General features: G+C 36.2%; 1 protein-coding gene across 2 annotated transcripts in view; it reads right to left on the bottom strand.

Moving 5' to 3' along the window:
* gpd2 (glycerol-3-phosphate dehydrogenase 2 (mitochondrial)) overlaps window positions 1-22506 on the bottom strand; it is a 34573-nt gene that overhangs the window by 3571 nt on the left and 8496 nt on the right. For both annotated transcript variants that reach the window (XM_066687448.1, XM_066687449.1), the window contains 13 exons: window positions 21110-21281; window positions 17654-17778; window positions 16364-16461; window positions 15313-15476; window positions 11211-11375; window positions 9994-10138; window positions 9098-9291; window positions 5185-5319; window positions 4593-4768; window positions 2525-2656; window positions 2078-2236; window positions 996-1108; window positions 796-874 (listed from right to left, as the gene is read on the bottom strand). In XM_066687448.1, the coding sequence (XP_066543545.1) occupies window positions 796-874; window positions 996-1108; window positions 2078-2236; window positions 2525-2656; window positions 4593-4768; window positions 5185-5319; window positions 9098-9291; window positions 9994-10138; window positions 11211-11375; window positions 15313-15476; window positions 16364-16461; window positions 17654-17778; window positions 21110-21281 (1857 nt within the window). The remainder of the gene's footprint in view (window positions 1-795; window positions 875-995; window positions 1109-2077; window positions 2237-2524; window positions 2657-4592; window positions 4769-5184; window positions 5320-9097; window positions 9292-9993; window positions 10139-11210; window positions 11376-15312; window positions 15477-16363; window positions 16462-17653; window positions 17779-21109; window positions 21282-22506) is intronic.

Genomic DNA, 22506 nt, shown 5'->3' with positions numbered 1-22506 from the left:
TGATGTGAAAACTTTGAAATCTCACATCTCTAAAAGGCATTAAGCACTGAGGATTTTCACACTAGGTACTTAGCTCAGGTATAAGCCGAAAGGTGAAGTGGGCATTTCTGTAAACCTTTAACCTGACAACTAAAGACATCATTATTATCTGTGCCAACTGAGGATTTTCCAAGTTTGCTTGTCATAACACTCATTGGCCATCAGGAAGAGGTCCAAAAATGAAATTGGCCACCGGTTCCATCACGGTCTCACACACACCCACTCCCAACACGGTCCCCACACCAAAGCCACACTTCATGTTCTTGCTAGAAGTCTATTTTGCTAATTTAGGAATGATGACAAAAACCACTGGAACTCTCAATTCTATTCTCACATTGGGGATTAAACTACCATGAATCACTACTGGTTATGTAACAATAAACCTCAGTTACTTTACACACTGGTAACAAAACTATAGAAGCATTTAAAATGTATGATTTTAACAGGATTCAAAGAACATACACATTGATTTATTTGTATGTAAACTGTATATATATATATATATATATATATATATATATATATATATATATACAATTATTAAACCCAATCCTAACAACTGATGAGCAAAAGCAATGATATTTGATAGCTAATAGGCACAGTACAATGGTTATTAGGCCTAGAGAAGATCAGACTACTACATTAAAGGAAAGGTAGAGAAAAAGGCAAAATCTCATAGGGATTTATAAAATAGAAATATAAAAAAGAACTGTTAATCTCATTAAAAAAAGATGAGATGAAACAACACAGTCTTACCTCCAAGACCCTCTGAACATCAACTGTGGTAATAAATCCCTTCTTTTCTTTATCAAACTTGTGAAATCTCTTTTTGTACCTGAAAGTAAAATACCATATACTTGTAAATTTACACCTTAAAAGCTAAGGCCTCAGAATTTGTGCTATTGTTAAAAATAAATATGAGATATTGTTACTCTTCTGTAAGGAATAAGGTTTACCTGTCAACTTCTGATGGTTGAAGACTTATTTCAGAGGTGTCTGTTAGCTGCTCTGACCGCGACTTGTAGCCCATTTCGTAGTACAGGAACTGTTTTGCCGTTTCAAGTTCTTCCTGTTACAACGAGAATGATGCGAGGTTACACAGCATGATTTTAGGTCTGAGAGTTTATAAATGCTTTGAGGGTGTCAGATATAATATAATTCAGAGCAATATAGAAATATCTCTTGACCAAAAAATTATAATTAATGACCTAGATCCATTACGTACTTGATTTCAGATAAAAGCATTTACAGGGACAAAACACAAAGGTCTCATTCACTGCTTTGAAAATATACAGCTCCCTTCAGCAGCGTCATTAGAATTACACATCAATCTGGTATAGTAATCTGCGTTGTGTGGCCTTCAGTGTTTGTTTGGTACGGTCCTTAAGGTACCACTGAAGTGTGTTTGGGAAAGTGCAGGCCTTTGTTATAAATAGACCCGAAGAGGCTAAAAATGTATTAATCCTCAAGAGGAAAGGTGGATAGGGTGGGGGTTTCCTTATTGTGTTGTATTTGGTTCACACAAGTGAACTTGCCAGTTACCTCTAGAGAACCATCTACCGTCAAGGCAGCCAGGGAGAAAGCGGAGTACTGTTAAATATTTATTTACATTGAAAAAGTATCAGAAAGAAAACGTTGGACTGCATATACAACAAAAATGTCACCATCTAGTGGATACCAAAACCGCATAAAGCTATTTTAAAAAGTACCAGAGCTGATGTACAAAAGCTAGTCAAGTTATCCTAGATAATTTCAAGAACTAAGCTTCTTTTATACATTTAACTGATAAGGACAACACTTTGAAAGGAGCGTCAGCTCTAATGGACACTGCATGTAAGGATTAGGAGTCTGAAGTAGAGAAGTATGTCGCGTGTCAGTACCAGATGTACAATTAATCTCAATGCAATAGAAAAGCCAGTGTTACTTCTGATTTACTGACACAGAAGCTACCAACCTATTACTAAACATTATTCAAGTAGAAGTTTTTATTTATGATGAGCTCCTATTAATATTTTTACAAAATCAGATGTGGCTTTACCTTTTTCTTCTGCTCGCTCCACTTTAAGTGCTTGCCCATTATTTCTACAATTCTTGGAAGTGCTTCATCAGCAGCTTGCACGTTCAGGAACCCCAGTCGTGTGCGGCGTGCGATGACATCGATGGCAGTGCAGGCGTACTCTTTGATTGCATATTGAACCTGAAATCAATCAGACCGGTAAGATACAGAAAATGAAATGAACAAAACGCAAAACTGAAAATCAGACCAAGACGAGCACAAGCACATATATTTCAGACAATATTGAGATTATTAAGCAGCATTGTATCATTAAATACATTTCCTAGAGGAGGCCCCCAGTGTCCCCTGAGTGCTGTTGTTCCTATTGTGGAATCGCAATGAATTAAGCAGCACTGTCTGATACAGGGATAATTCATTGCCAACTCTACTGATGAAAAAGCTAAGAAGTATACTTTTATATACACATACCTCGCTTTCAATATAAGGGAATTCTGATACCAGACGTTTCCCGAGGATGGGCCACCGCTTTCCAGTAACCTTTGCCATTTTGGCCACGTCAAAAGCCCGTCCTCCGTACGTAGCAGCAAGATGCTGAGCAACCTGCACATTGAAAGTGTTTGTCATGAAGTCAGGTTCGATTAGCAAATCATGATTTAAAATATACTCTATTTAAAATAGCATATATTCACCAACTTTATTGGTGAAGCTTGATTGTAATACATTATCTCCCAGAACTAAACACAGAGTAAGTTATTTCAATTCCAATGCTATTGTTACTTTTTTATAAAAAGGTCAAGTGCTGTCAGAAATATCAGCATATTGACCTTTTTAAACATTCGGAAACATCAGGATCATAGATTATGCTTTCTTTCTGCATGCTTCCTCACAAGGGGTTAAAAAAACTATTTTGAAGTCACAGGTGGATGCAGCTATTATTTTTCTTGTGCGTTGTGTGCTATTGTACACTTCATATAAAGTGTAACATGGCATAGATGGTCTTCTTGTTAATTTCCGTAGAACAATTGAACAAGACAACTAACTGGGGAGAGAACGGTTTCTACTCACATTGGCACTGCCAGGTTTGATTACTGTCAGATTATTTTTAGAATAGGCTCACCCAAATCTTTCTTTGTTTGTGTATGTATATACACTCAACTAAAGGACTATTAGGAACACCTTACTAATACTATGTTTGACCCCCTTTCGCCTTCAGAACTGCCTTAATTCTACGGGGCATTGATTCAACAATGTGCTGAAAGCATTCTTTAGAAATGTTGGCCCATATTGATAGGATAGCATCTTGCAGTTGATGGAGATTTGTGGGATGCACATCCAGGGCACGAAGCTCCCGTTCCACCACATCCCAAAGATGCTCTATTGGGTTGAGATCTGGTGACTGTGGGGGCCAGTTTAGTACAGTGAACTCATTGTCATGTTCAAGAAACCAGTTTGAAATGATTCGACCTTTGTGACATGGTGCATTATCCTGCTGGAAGTAGCCATCAGAGGATGGGTACATGGTGGTCATAAAGGGATGGACATGGTCAGAAACAATGCTCAGGTAGGCCGTGGCATTTAAACGATGCCCAATTGGCACTAAGGGGCCTAAAGTGTGCCAAGAAAACATCCCCCACACCATTACACCACCACCACCAGCCTGCACAGTGGTAACAAGGCATGATGGATCCATGTTCTCATTCTGTTTACGCTAAATTCTGACTCTACCATCTGAATGTCTCAACAGAAATCGAGACTCATCAGACCAGGCAACATTTTTCCAGTCTTCAACTGTCCAATTTTGGTGAGCTTGTGCAAATTGTAGCCTCTTTTTCCTATTTGTAGTGGAGATGAGTGGTACCTGGTGGGGTCTTCTGCTGTTGTAGCCCATCCGCCTCAAGGTTGTACGTGTTAGGCTTCACAAATGCTTTGCTGCATACCTCGGTTTTAACGAGTGGTTATTTCAGTCAAAGTTGCTCTTCTATCAGCTTGAATCAGTCGGCATATTCTCCTCTGACCTCTAGCATCAACAAGGCATTTTCGCCCACAGGACTGCCGCATACTGGATGTTTTTCCCTTTTCACACCATTCTTTGTAAACCCTAGAAATGGTTGTGCGTGAAAATCCCAGTAACTGAGCAGATTGTGAAATACTCAGACCGGCCCGTCTGGCACCAACAACCATGCCACGCTCAAAATTGCTTAAATCACCTTTCTTTCCCATTCAGACATTCAGTTTGGAGTTCAGGAGATTGTCTTGACCAGGACCACACCCCTAAATGCATTGAAGCAACTGCCATGTGATTGGTTGGTTAGATAATTGCATTAATGAGAAATTGAACAGGTGTTCCTAATAATCCTTTAGGTGAGTGTATGTTGTTACATAAAGCATAAGTACTGGTATTTTTTTAATATAAAAAGCACCATAATGTATAACTGATATTTCTAATTTTTTTCATAATGCTATCATGAAAAACAGAACAAAGAGATCATTGACAGTACATTCCAGTAAAGTGTTTTAAGGTAGGGTGGAATCGTACCTCCATCTCGAGACCATAATCCTGAACCAGACGGATATACATGGTAGGGGTCCAGTCCTTGGCTCCTTCCAACATCAGGCCTACAGTTTTGCTAGGCCCAGCATTCAGGTTGTGAGACGCGACTGCTGCATCTAATGTCTCTTCGGCCATTGAACGATAGGTTGTCCATTTTCCACCTGAGACAAGATAATCCAACAAAACATTTTTTTTTAAATCATGGTGGTCTGAAGGTGAATTTTGCCAGATAAAAATTGAAAACATTTAAATGAAGCTGGACTAATGCTAAACGTTTCAATTTCATTTGTAAACCCTCTCAATAAACTACTCAAATATTTTTAACATTTCAGTAATGCTAAAGCTGGAGTTTCAAGTACAGGGACATTTTACTTTCTAACATTGTTAGACTGGACTGATTTATTTAATATTATGATTTAAATGTTTGAATCTGGGTATTTGATAGAGAATTTCCAAAATAAAAACATACTTGACATTTTGAATTAATATTTTAAAAAATATTTCCAGTTTGTAAATTATAATAATATTGTTGAAAAAAGATGGTCAATCAAAAGACATTTTCATTTTTATATCTTACCTGCTATAGTAACAAGTCCACTCTCGCTTATATTAACAATGTGATTGCGGCAAATGGACTGCGTGTCCTTGGAGTTTGGGTCAGTGACCAGGGGACGTATACCACTCCAGGCTGCCAAGACATCTCCTCTTCTCACTAGTAAAGACAGGAAAAAGATCGGCTCTCAGAAATTGAATATATTTACTTAGCCCATCTTGGCCTGTTATCAAATGTGTCTGTAGTACTTATACAGACGTTTAAAGAGGTGACACACAGTTAGGCAGACAGACACATGAATCAGGCACTTCTGTCACTCCTCACAGAATTGCACTCTGGCTAGGCACAGTATGATGGGCCGATATCTTGATCCCACATCAAAGCGGTTGCCAAACCTTTTAAAATAAAAGGTACATCAACTGAAAATAAATCAGAGTTTAAAGCTGCTCCTTTGCATATTTGGGCCACGACTGACTTTGACTCCCTCTTTTTATGTAGTAGTGACATATAAAGTATTAAATATTAATACAATGTTGTGTATTGATTAAAAAATACCTGCCATAATGGGTCTGGTGATATTTCTGAATAAAACAACGACACACTCATTATCAAAGGGCATTTTTAAAACATTTATGACAAGCAGAGTAACTCAGGATCCACTGTGCTTTCCATGAGCAATAAAACACATGCAACTGAAAACACAGAGTGTATTTGTTGCAGAATACAATAAAATCAAATGGATTATAGACAGGAGTAAGCTCACAGACAAAATCTATATACAACCTAAGGGAAAACTACTGGAGACAGAGCACTGTTCATGAAATTTGTTTTGAATGCCCAAACATTAAAATATAATGAGTAGGAGCAGGGGTAGGTTGTATGGAGCCTATTTGTTTTAATATTTCCTTTTAAAATACGATTAACAGAAGGGTTAATAAAGAAAATGTAATACCCATACCGGTTATCTTACCAATTAAGATACAATTTACCTCTGAAAAGGAACTGAGTAATATGAAATACATTTCTGTTCTTAAATGTAGAAAACAAAAAGAAAACAGGATGGCTTTCAGGTAATATTGGCTTACTTGGCAATTCCCATTAAAACAATCAGATTTACAATTTACTCTACAACAACCATCCACCCTGTAATTACAGCAGAAGGACATTTTTAAATCTGTGTTTGAAGAATGATTCACTCAAACGCTCAGAACCAAATTAAAGTTCTATTTAGGTACCATATTAGAAAGCCCAATTTGGGGGAAAATAACATCAAAGATTATACTGGCTCTCCTATTATGGAGGATTTTCCTAATGAAAACTAAGTCCTTAATTTAAAAAATGGATACAAGATGCATATTGCAATACTCAAAGAGAGGAGAAGATGGGGAGGTCTATGCCTGGCTTAAGTGGACACCTGTGTTAGGTACCGTGGCGTGGTGAGACAAAAGTAATCCCAAATAATTTCTCCTCTATAGCTCTTAACACAAAAGGGCCATACCTAGTTCTCCCTGAAGACACAAGACAAGGTCAGGAATTGGACACTGACAGAATTTTAATTCGCATTGTGCTAGCCTTACACGTAAACAGGACAAATTTCATTTTTTTACCATGGTTTGTGCCCAGCGACCCCCTGCTTTCTCCGAGACTATAAGAGTTTACTATTGTCCTGATCAGACATACGGCAGTTGTCACGTTGCTGTTCAGACACGAGCCTCGAGCCAGCTGTCAACAACAAGCACATGAAAAGCTTGTGGCAGTTTCGGTGCTACTGAGAATTGAACCATACCATGAAAGCCAGGCTTCCGCAAAGGTGTGAAGTAACTAAGACATGAAACTAACATTCTCAACACATGAGAAAGCTCCACGGTCCGATGAAAACAAAACAAAAAGTAATATAATGCATGTATGGTATGGTTATCCTGTGAAAATGAAAAGAATATCTTGAAAATATATATATCACATTTATAATTTTAATGTAACTGGTAAAACTGGATTTCTTTAAATAAAAATAAATACATGTGCAGTGAGAAGCAGATAATTTAAACTGCAATCTGTATTGTATTCTCACCTTTCTGTTTTAAGGGATTCTTGTAAAATATATGTGCTCTAAGCAGACTGGGTTAAAACCATTACTGTGGAAGACAGAGCGGCAGACAGATATAAAGCTAATCAATCAAATAATCAAGTCAGTGTCTGGCACACCAAAAACAATTAGACTTTTGCTCCAAAATCAATAACACTGCATTCTGTTTAGATACCTACCTGTCATTCTTTTAATAAAGTCTCTCTATGGTTTGACAAACATGCTTGTCTGTCTATGATCTCCTTTGTGCTCTTAGCAAAATAGGACTCGTAAAACCACTAATCGAAAAACAATATAATTTAATGTTTGCTTCATTATTTTTACTTATTTATTAGCATATATTCCCACTAGAAGAAATTGAAAAATCAATTTTAAAGAAAACATTGGGCTAAAACAGGCATTAAAATAATGTCTAAAAGGAAGCACAGGATAACAAATTAATTAATGGATTTAAGAGGTAGTGATCACAATTTAGGCATCGTAAATATTCCAAGAACCGACATTAATATTATTTTATTTTATTCAGGCTTGCATACATCATTCAGTCATAAATGTTTCTGTCTGCAAACACTGGTCTCTTGATGAATTCATAGAGGAGCAAGTCCTACATCACAATGGAATTAGCTCATTTTCTTTTGTAAACTGCTTGAACGCATACTTATTTGCAAATAGTCTTCTGCTTATTGCTTGAATTATAGTACATTGCAGCAGAGATAAAGACATTAACGTCTGAATTCAACAATTATTTCACTGCTAAAATGTAAAAAATGCTGTTCTACCAAGTGTGTGCAAGAGTTTTATTCATAACCCACTTTCTAATGGAAAACTTCAGCACATGCCAGAAATACTATCTATCTCTTACCTATGTCTTGCATAATGCTTTCTAAATCAACATTAAAATGCTTAAGTCTGTAATGCAGATGTGATCTGTATTGTAAATAATACATCTAGATTCATATGGCATAATTTAATTGGGCTGTAAAACGGAAAATGGGACACAAACAGGGGAGGTTAAGAGTCATTGTTAATAAATACCAGAGTATTGAATAGAAAAATATACTTTGCATGTTTTGTCTAAGAAAAAAAAAAAACACCTTCAATAAGTGATACAGATTTGTTTTGTCTTTCTTTAATGAGTGTCTAATCGGAGAATTACAATACTCCCGGTATACAATTCCTTAGAAGGTTTCTAGAAATAGAGGCCCTGCTATGACCCTATAATTAAGCTGCTGGAACGATTCCAAGTCTGTGGAAGTCAATACAGTTTGCATAGCTGTTGGCAGAAAAAGCTGAGGTCTGCTGCAAGTTAACACAGCACAACAATTGTTGGTTTAACAACAATGTCTATTCATAATCACTGCTACTTGCATAACTGGAAAAGCAATGGACAGTCACACCATATCTTAAAATCATTTTTTTTATCAGACGTCTGAACCAAAACTGAACAATGAATTGCTAATTTGCATTCAAGTGTACACAACTATAATTATGGAAATTAATGTTATACTTTTTCGTTTGGTCATTTAAAACCATATTCTTCACCCATATTCTTTTCAGTCCTTGTGTAAAATTAACCACTAACAGAAAGTAAAACCCTCTATATCTCCCTAAACAATAAGACACTAACACAAACATAAAAGCTATGGATATGCATGGTTAGAGATAAACTGAAAAAGCAATAATCTGAACTGAACATAGTTTAGTCAGAGTAGGGGTATACAATTGACTATGCAAATTGACTTTCACTTACCCTGCAATGGTATTTTGCGATTTTTAAAGAGAAAAGGCAAGTGCTTGTTGTGTTAATTGATAGTATGTGGTGTTTTTTAAATCTGAGCAAATTGTGAAAATTACCTTCCACATCCGGACTCAAGTAGTTGCGGACTTCAGTCAGGATGAAATTGATGTCCTCTTCGGTCGGTATTGGGTGTGCAGTGACATCCGTGGGAGTGTCGGTGGTCCCAGCAATAGTCATTTTCTCCCACGGCAGGAAAAAGATAACCCGTCCATCACTGGTGGCGGGGTCCAGGAGCCCCATGTTGTCAGGGCTGTACGAATAAACATGCTGACTGCATTAACCTTTCATCTACTGGGGGTGTGATTAGGGCACTCTTAGCAATGAGGAGTCTCCCAATAATCACACTCCTGTCAACAGTCTAGCGAGGAGATTAATTTTGGTGGTTTAAATTCAAGCACGACGAAAGGCACAGCACACCTTCAACGCACTGTCACACCTCAGTGTATTTTCCCATCATTTACACATTTACAGACGTTAAAGACACACACAAATACACACACACACACACACGGGTACTGAGTGTGGTCTCATTGACTCAATACTGAAAGAACAAGAAACGGAAATATGATTTTCCCCTTGTAAACAAAGAGTTTAGATATAAATAAGGTCAGGGTCGATGGGGAGAAGTGGGATAAAATTGAGATGTAAACACGATACATTCAAGCACATTTACACAATCATCTAATAAGTGTTAAGAACAGATAAACTCTCTAACCTGGCGTAGTGGAATTTTGTCTGTGTTTGTCCTAGTTCTTTATCTTTTTTCATTCACATTCATTACACAGGATTATTCAGAGAAACGGGACTAAAGCAAGCAGAGCCTTATTTTCTTATGATTAAACTAGCAGATCTCATGAGGCAATAAGGCATGTTAATGAAGCTGGGGTGCCTTAGTCATGGCAGAGACTTTCCCGGCTGTGAGTAAGCAGGGCTGGCGAACATCATTTGTTACCTGTAATAGCCAGGAATGACGATATGTACACCAGCGCTGGGCTGACAGATGTTAGAGTTTTTCTGATCATCCATTTTCCGTAGCGTGTCTGTGAAAGGTCCCGTGGCATTGATAACACATTTGGCTCTGACATCAAATTCCTGCCCTATGAAAGAAAACAGCATCAATCACCCAGCTCCATTCATCTCTGCTCACTGACACTTTGGGATTATTAATTTATTAGCGAACACATCTCTGTAATGGAGTAGCTCTTACTAGTCTATATAGGAGTTCGCCAGCCTATAATTAATAAGGACCGGATCAGCCCAATTTCCTTTTTGTGTCCAAGGATAAAGTGAGATCTTGATCTGTCTGAGTGATTTTAGACAATGTTTATCAATGCACCATTTATACTCATTTTTTTCTGAGCTGCAATGTCAAAAACAAGAATAACCATGCCATAGCTTGAATAGGTACCGTTTTAAAACACAATTTTTACACTCTAAATTGAGGTTTACGCAAAATATAACATCCATCTTAAAAGAGAATGCTTATGTGCTGAGCTTAGAGACTGCATAAAATACACACTAAAACCCAAACAGAAGTAAGGGTTTCAGCAGTACGTGCTTTTATGTATTTTTATATATTTATTCCTCTGTTTTTCTCTCTCTCCCTTTCCCTATATGTATAAATATTTATTTACCTTATATACATATTGAAACTATGCATGGGTGTATGTTTGTGAGAATACAGAGATAATTTATTGACTAATAAGCCTTTCTTTTTCCTGACTTAGGGTGTACAATAGACTTCTCATCTTGACCTGCACATTCATAAGGTACACTGATACAGATTACTAAACTCTCTTAGCAACCTTGAAAGAATTTAAGATTCTATACTTAAAAAACATCAGGGGGCAGTCATGTACAGAGATCACAGAATCATGGTTATTCATTAAATTTGTGAGAACAATTCCTTTCAGAGCCTGCGTTTTTTTTCTCTCCTTCCAAAGCCATTCATGCTCATGACATTTAAAAGGTAAGTAAGGCCATTTTCAGTACGCTAATTTGGTAATACATTGCTACCAGATCTTAAGGACCCAACACACCATAAAAGGCTTATAAAATATTAAAGCTTAACATTCTAACGCTATGACTGTGTGCAGAAAAGCACTGATTAACAGGAACCTGAAGTACTAAAACTATGTAATGAACAGAGAGAGACCTTCGTTCTTTTACCTGTTATAACATCTCTGCATCGTGCTCCACAGACTCGCTCCTTTCCACTTGCAGGATCTGTCTTCTTTAGTAGGCGCACTACTTCAGTGTAATTGGCTATGGCAGCGCCATACCTGGCAGCAGTAAGGGCGATGGCGAGGTTCATTCGTGCATCATTGTGTTGTCCTGCAGCAGGGGACAAAACCAAAGAGAGGACGTGAGTCACCTCCAGCCAGTGACTGGTGGTATGGAAGTGTGTCGGAACCGATATGTCACATCTGTCCCTGTCACATTGCATATACATGATGGCTGGTCTGGTCAAATAAGAAATACATTTAAAGACACAGCAACTCCCTGGCCTGTGTGGGCTCCCTTGACAGATGAATTCTTATACATTACAAAACATCAACGGTTTCACCAGGGAAATCCAGAAAAAAATGTTAAAGTCACTAAAATCAAATTGTGATGTTTTTGCGTCTCTTGCTTAATTTTCTCCCACTCAACATTCGACAATACGCTTTGTAATGGAAAAATATTCATAACCTACAAAGGCTTGCTGTTCTGTGCAAGATATGAAAGTTTCAAAATGCTAAAAGTAATCAGTAACATTTCAATATTGACTATAGATCTTAAGAAAGATTTATATTCATGCTAAAGAACTCCAATAATTATTAGCTTAATTTTAAGAAAACACTTGTACAGCAATCATTTAAAGTAAATATTTACCAGTGACACTAAAAGTCAGACTACTGAATGAGTTTACTCTTAAAAAACATTTATGACAAATAATGTTACTATATTTCCACTTAAGATACTCACACAAAACCAGTTTAATAAAAGAAAATCGTGTATAGAGATTTATGGATTAATCCTTTAGCAGCTTTTAAAATACCAGAAATCTATTCTCAAAGTCGCAAGGTCATAAGTTTTGTAATTTAAATTAAAGGGTTTAAAAGGTGACAAATGAACAAAGCCTGGTTTCATTAGGAAGTGATTCTTATGTACATCATTAAAGATTTATTGCTGGAAAATCCCTGGTTAAAGAGAACTGAGAATAGAGATGATTAATCACTTTTAATGTTGGTGTCTTGAGAGACTTCTTCTATTTATTATTGCCAGAGAAGTTAAAATCCTGAATGTTGGCTGGGAGGGAAATGGTTCTGCATTGCAGGGGAACATGTTCTATGTGCCCTGAATTTGTAACAACCAGGGGCTAGGTAACTGGTGGGCTGGTTAATGCTACAACATGCTGGAAGCAATTCTACAAGCCAAAGAAACAGATTTAAAGGCCACATTTAAGAATTAATTATATACAGAAGTACATCTTCTGCCATAGTACGTTAGGGTGTAAGCATATTAATTGTACTTAATTTATTCCTAATATGAAACAGACATGCAGAGTTGAGAAAGTAACACTCATAGCTTCTCCTACAATTCAGGCTTCCAGTTCATATGCATGGTTGGACACTACAACTAACATATGGATGGATGGAACAACAGTCAGGCTGCAAAATAGCCTATTATCTGCACGTTTAATATTTAACATAGGCACAAATGGATTAAGCCTTCACATCATTGGGGTTTGAAATTATGTCACAAAAGGGAGATGTTTATGAATATTTTTTTTCAAATATTGGTTTTCATTTACTAGAAAATTCCTAAAATAGTGGATGAGCATTATATAACATCATATAAATCAAAACCCGTGTTCATATTTGTCAATACTGTTTGCAATCAGTATTTTATTGTGGGGATGTCAGATGACCTTGTAACAATAGAAAAACTAATTTGTAAAAAAATTTCTCAAAAATTGAAATATTGTTTTTTACAGTTACATTGTATTATTATTATTTTCATTATGAAAACAACCCCCCCCCCCCCAAAAAAAAAATACAGTATTGTAGAAATACTTTTGCTTGTAAAAAGTAAATACTGGTGTTTTAATTTATTATTATTATTATTATTATTATTATTATTATTATGACAATGCAAAGTAGCACACAAATCCAGAGCATCAGTAAGCAAAGCCAGTTTAATATATGACTCCCTGGAGGTGAATGCAGTTCACAGTCTTGCCCCCACCCCAACCTTAAACATAATCCCCGGATCCTGGAGGTAAGAAATGCACTGAAGTGAGAAAAATTCTGCAGCAGGACAAAACGCTCCAAAATGACAGGGACAATAATGACAATGAATTTCATGTCTCCCAGTCATGAGCTGGAAATGCTTGACTGGGCTGACTTGTCCAATTAAATTGTTGCAGGTACAGCGGGAGACGCAGTTATCATCTGTATGCTTCTGGGAATTACTCCTCTGGCTAAAGAAGGCTGGAAAACACAAAGGACTTGTGTTTCCTTGAAGAATAAGTAGTCTTGCGTTCCGTCAATATACATACATCCACATCCACAAACACACACACATAAATATATATATATTACTGAAAAAATAGATAAAGAGTATATATCTGTCTCTCTGATATATAAGTATTATGGGTATTATGTGCGTATTATGTCTGTCCAAAAAAACTGAAATGGTGATATTTAATTAATTCATATAAATATATTTTTGGCAGATAATCTTATGAATCCATGGGTATGAATCTAGAAATGTCTAGAAAATCATGAAATCGCTTTAACATGATGGCTTCAAAAGTCCTAAGAGAAATGAACTCATGCAGTCAAAGCCCAATCTCTAATACAGAAGGTCACATCATAAAATGTCATAGCAATTAATTGTTTTTGATTGAATAATTGGAGAGAAAAAGAGACGACAGCTTAAGTGCATGTTAAGAAAAATAAATACATAAATACATACACACAGATTTACATAAATAAATAAACGTACCATATAATATAACTAAAGTTTGGATTTCACTGTCATTAGATTTTTGTTCATACTACCAAACATTTGGATATCTGTTTTATTAAGACCCCTGAAGGAAAGGTTATAGAAGAGATGTCTTGGTGTAGAAAAAAAACATTTTTGAAATACCATAAATTCTTTCTTTAGCTTCTGTATAATGCCTCTTTTTCCAGCTTTACTTCTGCTACATGAGTAAACTTGACAGATCACTGCTCAGATTGCAGCCGCATTCCCTTAAAAATATGTTGCCTTTTTGCTGTACAAGAGAATCCAGATATCAACAAATGCTAAATGAAGTCTGACATATACCCCTAAGAAACAAAGTTGTGAGTTTGCGGCTACAAAGGAAACCTTGAGTAAACAGGACATGCTATGTACACCCAGGCTAACAAGCAACATATGCTTTGTTTTTCTGATGCCAAGACCGAGCACAATTAGCCTGCAGAAAGAAAGACTCGAGGACTAGTTTAGATTAAATACCCAGTGGCTATTTTCTGTTATAAATCAACAGAAATTATGTTGTTTGCTATTTGTTTGCACTGACATAGCCAGTGAACACACAGCAGTGTGAGGCAGGAGATGCAACATATTTTAATAAGGCAAAGTCATTATAGTTGTATTTTAACAAAAAATCTAGTTTTAAAATTATATATATATATATATATATATATATATATATATATAAAGAGAGAGAGAGAGAGGGAGAGAGAGGGAGATATATATAGATTTATACACACATACATTTTTCTTTAGTTTTTAAAATATATACTGATATGAATTGTACATTAATTTAGCCTTATTTAACTTCTCTATATTCTCTATAAAACTAAACATGTAGTTTTGCAGTCTGAATAGATTCAGATCTCTCTTAGATCTCTATGCATCTTACATACATACATACATACATACATACATACATGCAAAACTTACATACATTCAGTTGCAAGAAATCTATAACTTTAGTTCTACTCAAACCTTCAAACTAAATCTGTACCAGACTATTTGAGCAATACTGTAGCTGCAGCCTGCCACTATATAGATTGCTTTCAACTTATAGCTTTGTAAAGTTAACGTATGTAAATTAGCATTTATACTAATGACAACAAATAACTGCAATCTATAATATATTCTATAATATTAATCTATGATTCTTTTGACTGCAATAATAAACATTATACATTTATATTATCACACCTGAAACATTACATTGTTTCGTAAAGCACAAATCTGCAGTATCTGGGAAGAGTCTGGGTAACCTCACCATCAAAATAGACAATGGCACCCACGAGTTTGTCTTTCTTCAGCATGGGGAAAAGTTCAAGAGCCTTTGTCTTGCTGAGGACATAGCTGCTCTTCAAACACTGCGTGCCCGCCACCAGGTCGTACATCTTGATGCCAGCCCAAAAGTATGGCATCTGCCACCACCTGAGAAATACACAAGGATCAAATACATAAATATGTGGTTTTAGAAATATAAATTCCCTATTACAACTTCAGTTCATAACCTGCGTTTTGCTTTTGAAGTCCAAGGAATGCTGTTGTTGTCACCCCCTAACTAAAATATGCAAACTGGTATCTATGAGATGCATAAAAGAGGCATATAACCCCAAACACTGAATTAAAAAAAATCTGAAATATTATAATCTGTAGACAATTGTCTTTTATTTGAAAAAACACATTAGACTTGTACTTACTGAGGCAGACTAATGTCATCTGTATTATTTACGTCACACACACAAACATACAAGATTATAACAATGCTCAGTTTCACTTGATGGGAATACAAGTGACTTCCAACAGTGACCCCAAATAAGAGTATACTGATTTGGGGTTGAATAGCAGGGTGGGAAACAGGATCCCACCACAGAGCACTTTGAGCCATTAAAGGTTTTTGCACTACCTTCAATAATTAGACACACCTGCACATAGCTTTAAATACCAGGCAAGGTTTGTAAATGTCATGTGCAATTAAAGATTATAATATAACTTTGAATAACTCAAATCAAGCCTCGTAGTTCAGCCAAGGTGAAGAAACACGCTGACATGGCAGACAAGAAGACTCCTTCTGTACTGAAATTTAGACCATTCCACATTTTACTATAACCTTCAATAGGGTCCAAATTTTGTTTTTCAATCATGCAAAGTTTAATGAGATTTAGGTTCATTTAAAATGTACTAAGGGTGCTCAGCATGTCATAATTATTTTCAAAAAGTTATGCGATTCAGAGATGTCATTTGGGCTTTTTCTAAATTCTATAAATTCAAATCAAATTACTTAATGTAATCAATAATTCAGTACTGCATTTTCTTACTTGTAAACAGGAAGCATAATAGGTAAAGGCGCAGACAAATGCGGTGCAATTTCCAGAAGGTTAGAGCGTTCATGAAGTGCTTCTTTAACCATCATATACTAGAAAGAATACAAATATATACATATACGTTAAAATATCAAATTGTAAATTGACAAACATATATAAAAAAAATAGAGAATTTATGGTTTACTCCTTGAGGGCTGCAGAATTTCCGTAATTCTTGTAATCCAATATGTCAAATACTTAATTGGGTTAACTAGCTTTCATTTAAGTTAAGGTTGTATCCTTACTAAATTAACTTAATTAGGTGTAGATTATCCCTTGAAATATCCTTGAAATATTGTAATAGAATTGTGTATTAAACCAGGTCTTACCAACTAGTACTGCAGTATCACAGTTCAGAATAGTGATTTTTATAAGGATAAATATTTAACAAGAAATTGGAAAAGTGCAATTTTTCTAGTGCAAAACATATTTTTTCTTTGGTTAAATATACATACAAAAAACTCTCAATATAGCATCTCCCTTCCCTATTCCTCTCTTTCTATATTACATTATATTATCAAAATGCCAGTAATGTAGCTGGTTGTTTTTAAAAGGCACCACATTTCACATACGATTTTGGAGAATAGTCCTACTTAGAGCTCATATAACTAGCAGTAGGTTAACACAGCATGTCACAGAGTTGGGAGAGTTGCACAGTGGTTCAATGAGATTAATGTAGAATACACTTAGAGTCCTGACCTCAATCCCATAGAACATCTCTGGGATGAGCTATAACAGTGAATCAGGAAGAAACCCAATTTGCTTGCTGCATTAGTATCTGCACTGTGTGAGGATTGACCCGTTATTCCTTCAGCCATCCATGAAAGGAAAAGCAGCAATAATTAAGCCCAAGAACGAGTCATTGCCTTATTAAATAACATGGTGTCTGTTGTGTTTTGGCAGTTGTACCAATACACGCTGCAACATTGTGTACATTCATTTAAAATGATAAATATATAGATAGGTATGATGTAAAGAGAATATTAGTATATAGACCTTTGTGTTGAAAACCAAAAGAAGACACTGAAAACATAAGACTTTCTCTTCTCCAAAGAATCAACATATTTGCATTAAGTTGTGAATGATCTGAAACTCTCCATACTGTTAAAAACAGCACCACTGCACTCACCAGCAAATGGAAAGTTTGAATGATAAATGAATGCAAAAGGAAATAAAGCAATATGACCAGACAGATCAGGAATTTTACTGATAAGTGTCAACTATGCAGAAAAATGAAGCATTTACCTGTTCATAATCTAATTTCATAATGGCTTTCTGTAGATATCTTACTCCTCCGTGAATAAGTTTGGTACTCCTGCTGCTCGTGCCTGATGAGAAATCATTTCGCTCCACCAGGGCAGTTTTAAGATCTAAAGGGAACCAAAAACCAGATCATCAACAGGCTAATGTTGAGTGTCCTTGGGACGAGATGGTTTGAAACACATAAGATATCATTTTTATATAAGCCTCTACTTATACAGTATTTCCTGAAATGGAATGCGTGAAAACATATGAAGACATGAATATTCCAATGAGGGAAAATGCCTTTTTCCAAACCATTATATTCAGGATTTTTTTTCCCACACAAATCATTATTTCAACAATATTAGGGTCAAATAATGACAGACACAAATGTTACTGATTCAGAGGCCGTGGAATGCATGCTTTGAAAGTTAATAAATTAAACGAATAAAAAAGTTATACACTCACCAGAGGATTATTAGGAACACCATACTAATACTGTGTTTGACCCCCTTTCGCCTTCAGAACTGCCTTAATTCTACGTGGCATTGATTCAACAAGGTGCTGAAAGCATTCTTTAGAAATGTTGGCCCATATTGATAGGATAGCATCTTGCAGTTGATGGAGATTTGTGGGATGCACATCCAGGGCACGAAGCTCCCGTTCCACCACATCCCAAAGATGCTCTATTGGGTTGAGATCTGGTGACTGTGGGGGCCAGTTTAGTACAGTGAACTCATTGTCATGTTCAAGAAATCAATTTGAAATGATTCGACCTTTGTGACATGGTGCATTATCCTGCTGGAAGTTGCCATCAGAGGATGGGTACATGGTGGTCATAAAGGGATGGACATGGTCAGAAACAATGCTCAGGTAGGCCGTGGCATTTAAACGATGCCCAATTGGCACTAAGGGGCCTAAAGTGTGCCAAGAAAACATCCCCCACACCATTACACCACCACCACCAGCCTGCACAGTGGTAACAAGGCATGATGGATCCATGTTCTCATTCTGTTTACGCCAAATTCTGACTCTACCATCTGAATGTCTCAACAGAAATCGAGACTCATCAGACCAGGCAACATTTTTACAGTCTTCAACTGTCCAATTTTGGTGAGCTTGTGCAAATTGTAGCCTCTTTTTCCTATTTGTAGTGGAGATGAGTGGTACCCGGTGGGGTCTTCTGCTGTTGTAGCCCATCCGCCTCAAGGTTGTACGTGTTGTGGCTTCACAAATGCTTTGCTGCATACCTCGGTTGTAACGAGTGGTTATTTCAGTCAAAGTTGCTTTTCTATCAGCTTGAATCAGTCGGCCCATTCTCCTCTGACCTCTAGCATCAACAAGGCATTTTCGCCCACAGGACTGCCGCATACTGGATGTTTTTCCCTTTTCACACCATTCTTTGTAAACCCTAGAAATGGTTGTGCGTGAAAATCCCAGTAACTGAGCAGATTGTGAAATACTCAGACCGGCCCGTCTGGCACCAACAACCATGCCGTGCTCAAAATTGCTTAAATCACCTTTCTTTCCCACTCAGACATTCAGTTTGGAGTTCAGGAGATTGTCTTGACCAGGACCACACCCCTAAATGCATTGAAGCAACTGCCATGTGATTGGTTGGTTAGATAATTGCATTAATGAGAAATTGAACAGGTGTTCCTAATAATCCTTTAGGTGAGTGTAATTAGTATTATTATAATAAAGATTATTGTTGTTGTTGTTGTTGTGGGTGGAATGGCACAATAAGAAATTAGGAGAATATTCATTACAAATATGTAACAGCCAAACTGTGATAATGAAAGAAACAACAAAACATCTTTACAGCCACCTGCCCAGGAACTGTTCAACATTTCGAACGCTTTCCATTTATGAATCGGAATATTTAAAGGGAAAAGATATTGCAGTTGGGGGAAAAAAGTCAAATTTCACTAACATTCTTTAACATTGAAACTGTTACCCATTCTTTCATTTATCCTTCTCTATTAGAGGCTCTGCACTGCTCCCCTGGTAGATATAAACCACAAATCCCAATTTCGAAAAGAATAAAGAAAAAATAAATGTGGATTAGGAGCACGGGGGCAAGGGGATCTAACTCCCCACTGCTGCACCATTAGACAGTTGAACTGGATAAAGGAAAAAAAGATTAAAGAAACCTCTAACCAGCACCATAGATAATTGATTTATCGTGTAATAGGGGCAGGAAGAAGAAGCTCTCATTGGGGAGCGAGAGTGTTGTCTTTCAGTTCCGCGGACTGGGGCTCCGCCCGTTGTTCTCTCCACTCAACAAATCCTTGAGTCTGACGCGCTTGTCCCCCAACCAGAGCTTCCTTCTATTGCTACTTACATGCAAACCCATTGGGAGAAAGTTCAGAAGCCATTTCAGCACAATGGTACAAGGTTATGCAACATTAGAATTTAAAATATCCATCAGATACTATGTAAGGGGACTGAGAAATCCTAAATCTGTTAAAAACTGAATGCTACCATGCCGGACAAAAGAAAAAGCATTTTAAAAGGAGCATGTGGATGCCAGCAGTGTACAGATCTATGCTTGTGTTTCCATGGGTGTTTTAATTATAATGAATAATGTTGTTATCGGGCTATTTTCACAGAAAAGTCCATAAAATGTATTTTCTATATACAGTGGACATCTTGGTTGACATCTTGTTTAACTGTTCAAAGCAAAGTGTTAACGCTGATGTTATGAAAGCTGTGGCTTCCAAATGTCTCATGGATGGTTGTTTAATCGTTTATTTTAGTTCTCTTGCCCATACAGTTTTCAGATGTCCTTGGTGGCATGTCGTTGGGAGTGCATAATATCTCAACTAGTTCATAATTATAGTTGAACTAATAAATAATAATAATTAACTTGGAGCGATATAATAAAATTATCAGGCCCAGGTATTGCACAGGGCCACAGTGGAAAACCAGTCTGTGCTAGAAACCTTCCAAGTATGCTCTTGACTTGGGATTTGGAACAGAGGCAACTGAATTTTCAAACACCCTCTATAAAAGTACTGCTTAACATTTTCACAGCGCATGCAGGTTTCCATATTAAAATGTGCTTTATTTTATTCTCACCTATCCTGTGAATCTATCCTGTCCTTCTCGGTGGCTGATTGTTTTGGGCCACAAGCCATATTCTCTCAAAGCTTTTCTCCCAAACCACACATGCAAACTTGGAATTACCGATAATTCCAATTACAGTAAACGACAAACAAGATATATTTTCTTGTCACTCACACATATTTATTATTTGCTGTCCCAGAATATGTTTTGCTTGAATGTATCTTGTGATCATTTTATCACTGCATACGTTTTTCAAAAGACATCATCGATATGCAAGCAAACAATCTACAAAAGAATAAGGTACATTATTACACTAAACAAACTTCACTGAAACATATTATAAATAAATTGAAATTAATAAATAAAGCAATAAAATATTGTCTAACTTACTTCGAGTAACTGCATCTAAGGCACACCCAGAGCCAGTAGCTCCTCCCCCAACAATCAACACATCAAATTCCTGTGTTGTCTGAAGGGTCATCAGTTGAGTTTCTCTTGGAGGTAGCTCATCGTTATAGTGTATTCTGATTGGTTCTGCTGCTTCTACATACGAAAGTCGGGTCTAAACAATTCAAACAAACAACATATTAATCTGGTTCATTATCAAATAACTTCGGGGGACAGTGTACATTAATAAAAGTAGGTAGCATTATGCATGTGTCTTAATATGCTTTATGATGGATTTAGATGAAGTTAGAAATACATCATATCTGCATTTTCCAGAACATGTCAGACACCAAATAGAAATAAAAAGCAATAAATCATATGTTAATTCATGGTACCCCACATACACTAATGCTATTATTTATTTATTTGTTTATTTACTATATATATATATATATATATATATATATATATATATATATATATATATTGTGCGTGTGTGTGTGTGTGTATGTGTGTGCATTAAAATCATGGTCTTTGGGTCCAGATGTTAAAATCTGATATTTTTAACATGAGGTTTCTTTGACCGTGTTTGCATTACCACTAACGCCTAAGGATTATGTATGTATGCATGTTTATCATTGTGACACAAAAGTAGTTTTAATTTTCATATACTGTAGAACTCAATGTGGAGATACAGATGTATAGTGTAAAAACTTTAGGGGACTGATGGCAAAATACTGAAGTCTTGAACCACATTGAACATTTTATATTCATAAGAGAAAAAGTTAATTGAAGGTTATCAAGTTGTTTATTTAATCAGTAAATATATAAAGTCAATAGGATATCAGTTGGGTTTTAGTCAGGTTTGCTTCAAAATTCACTCTTGAGTCACACTGCATTGTTAGATCTATACAAAATTTGTCCTTTTCATATGGATATAAAAAGGTTGCTCTAAGAATCTATTTATATTCCCAGATCCACATAAAATCTTCACTGATTTGGAGGGAAAAAAAGAAAACAAAATCTGTTTGTAAGAATTTCAATAATAATGAAACATTTTATTCATTTTGTATTTAGCATTCATTCTAAATGATTACATCAATCTTCTCCAGCCTCATGCTCCATTAGACTTGCAAATCTGTGAATGAACCTAGACATTTGCAATTTAGACTGTAACAGCAAACAAGATCTAATAATTAGTGTCTATTTCTAAAGATGTGCATATTTAAACACCACAGACAATTAAGAACCAGGTTGTCCTGCAATCATGTAAAATATACAAGCGTGACACTGGATTTCATGCAAATTATTACTGAACTCCACAGAAAACTTTTCTCTCAGGTTTGTATTGCAGAATTTGCAGAGAAGGGAATGAAAATGGGGTTCATTGCTATAATTAT

The sequence above is a fragment of the Amia ocellicauda genome, chromosome 16 (genome assembly GCF_036373705.1).
Source record: "Amia ocellicauda isolate fAmiCal2 chromosome 16, fAmiCal2.hap1, whole genome shotgun sequence".
NCBI lineage: Eukaryota > Metazoa > Chordata > Actinopteri > Amiiformes > Amiidae > Amia > Amia ocellicauda.
The sequence above is the reverse complement of the archived record's forward strand: the minus strand, read 5'-3'. Positions and strand labels throughout refer to the sequence as shown.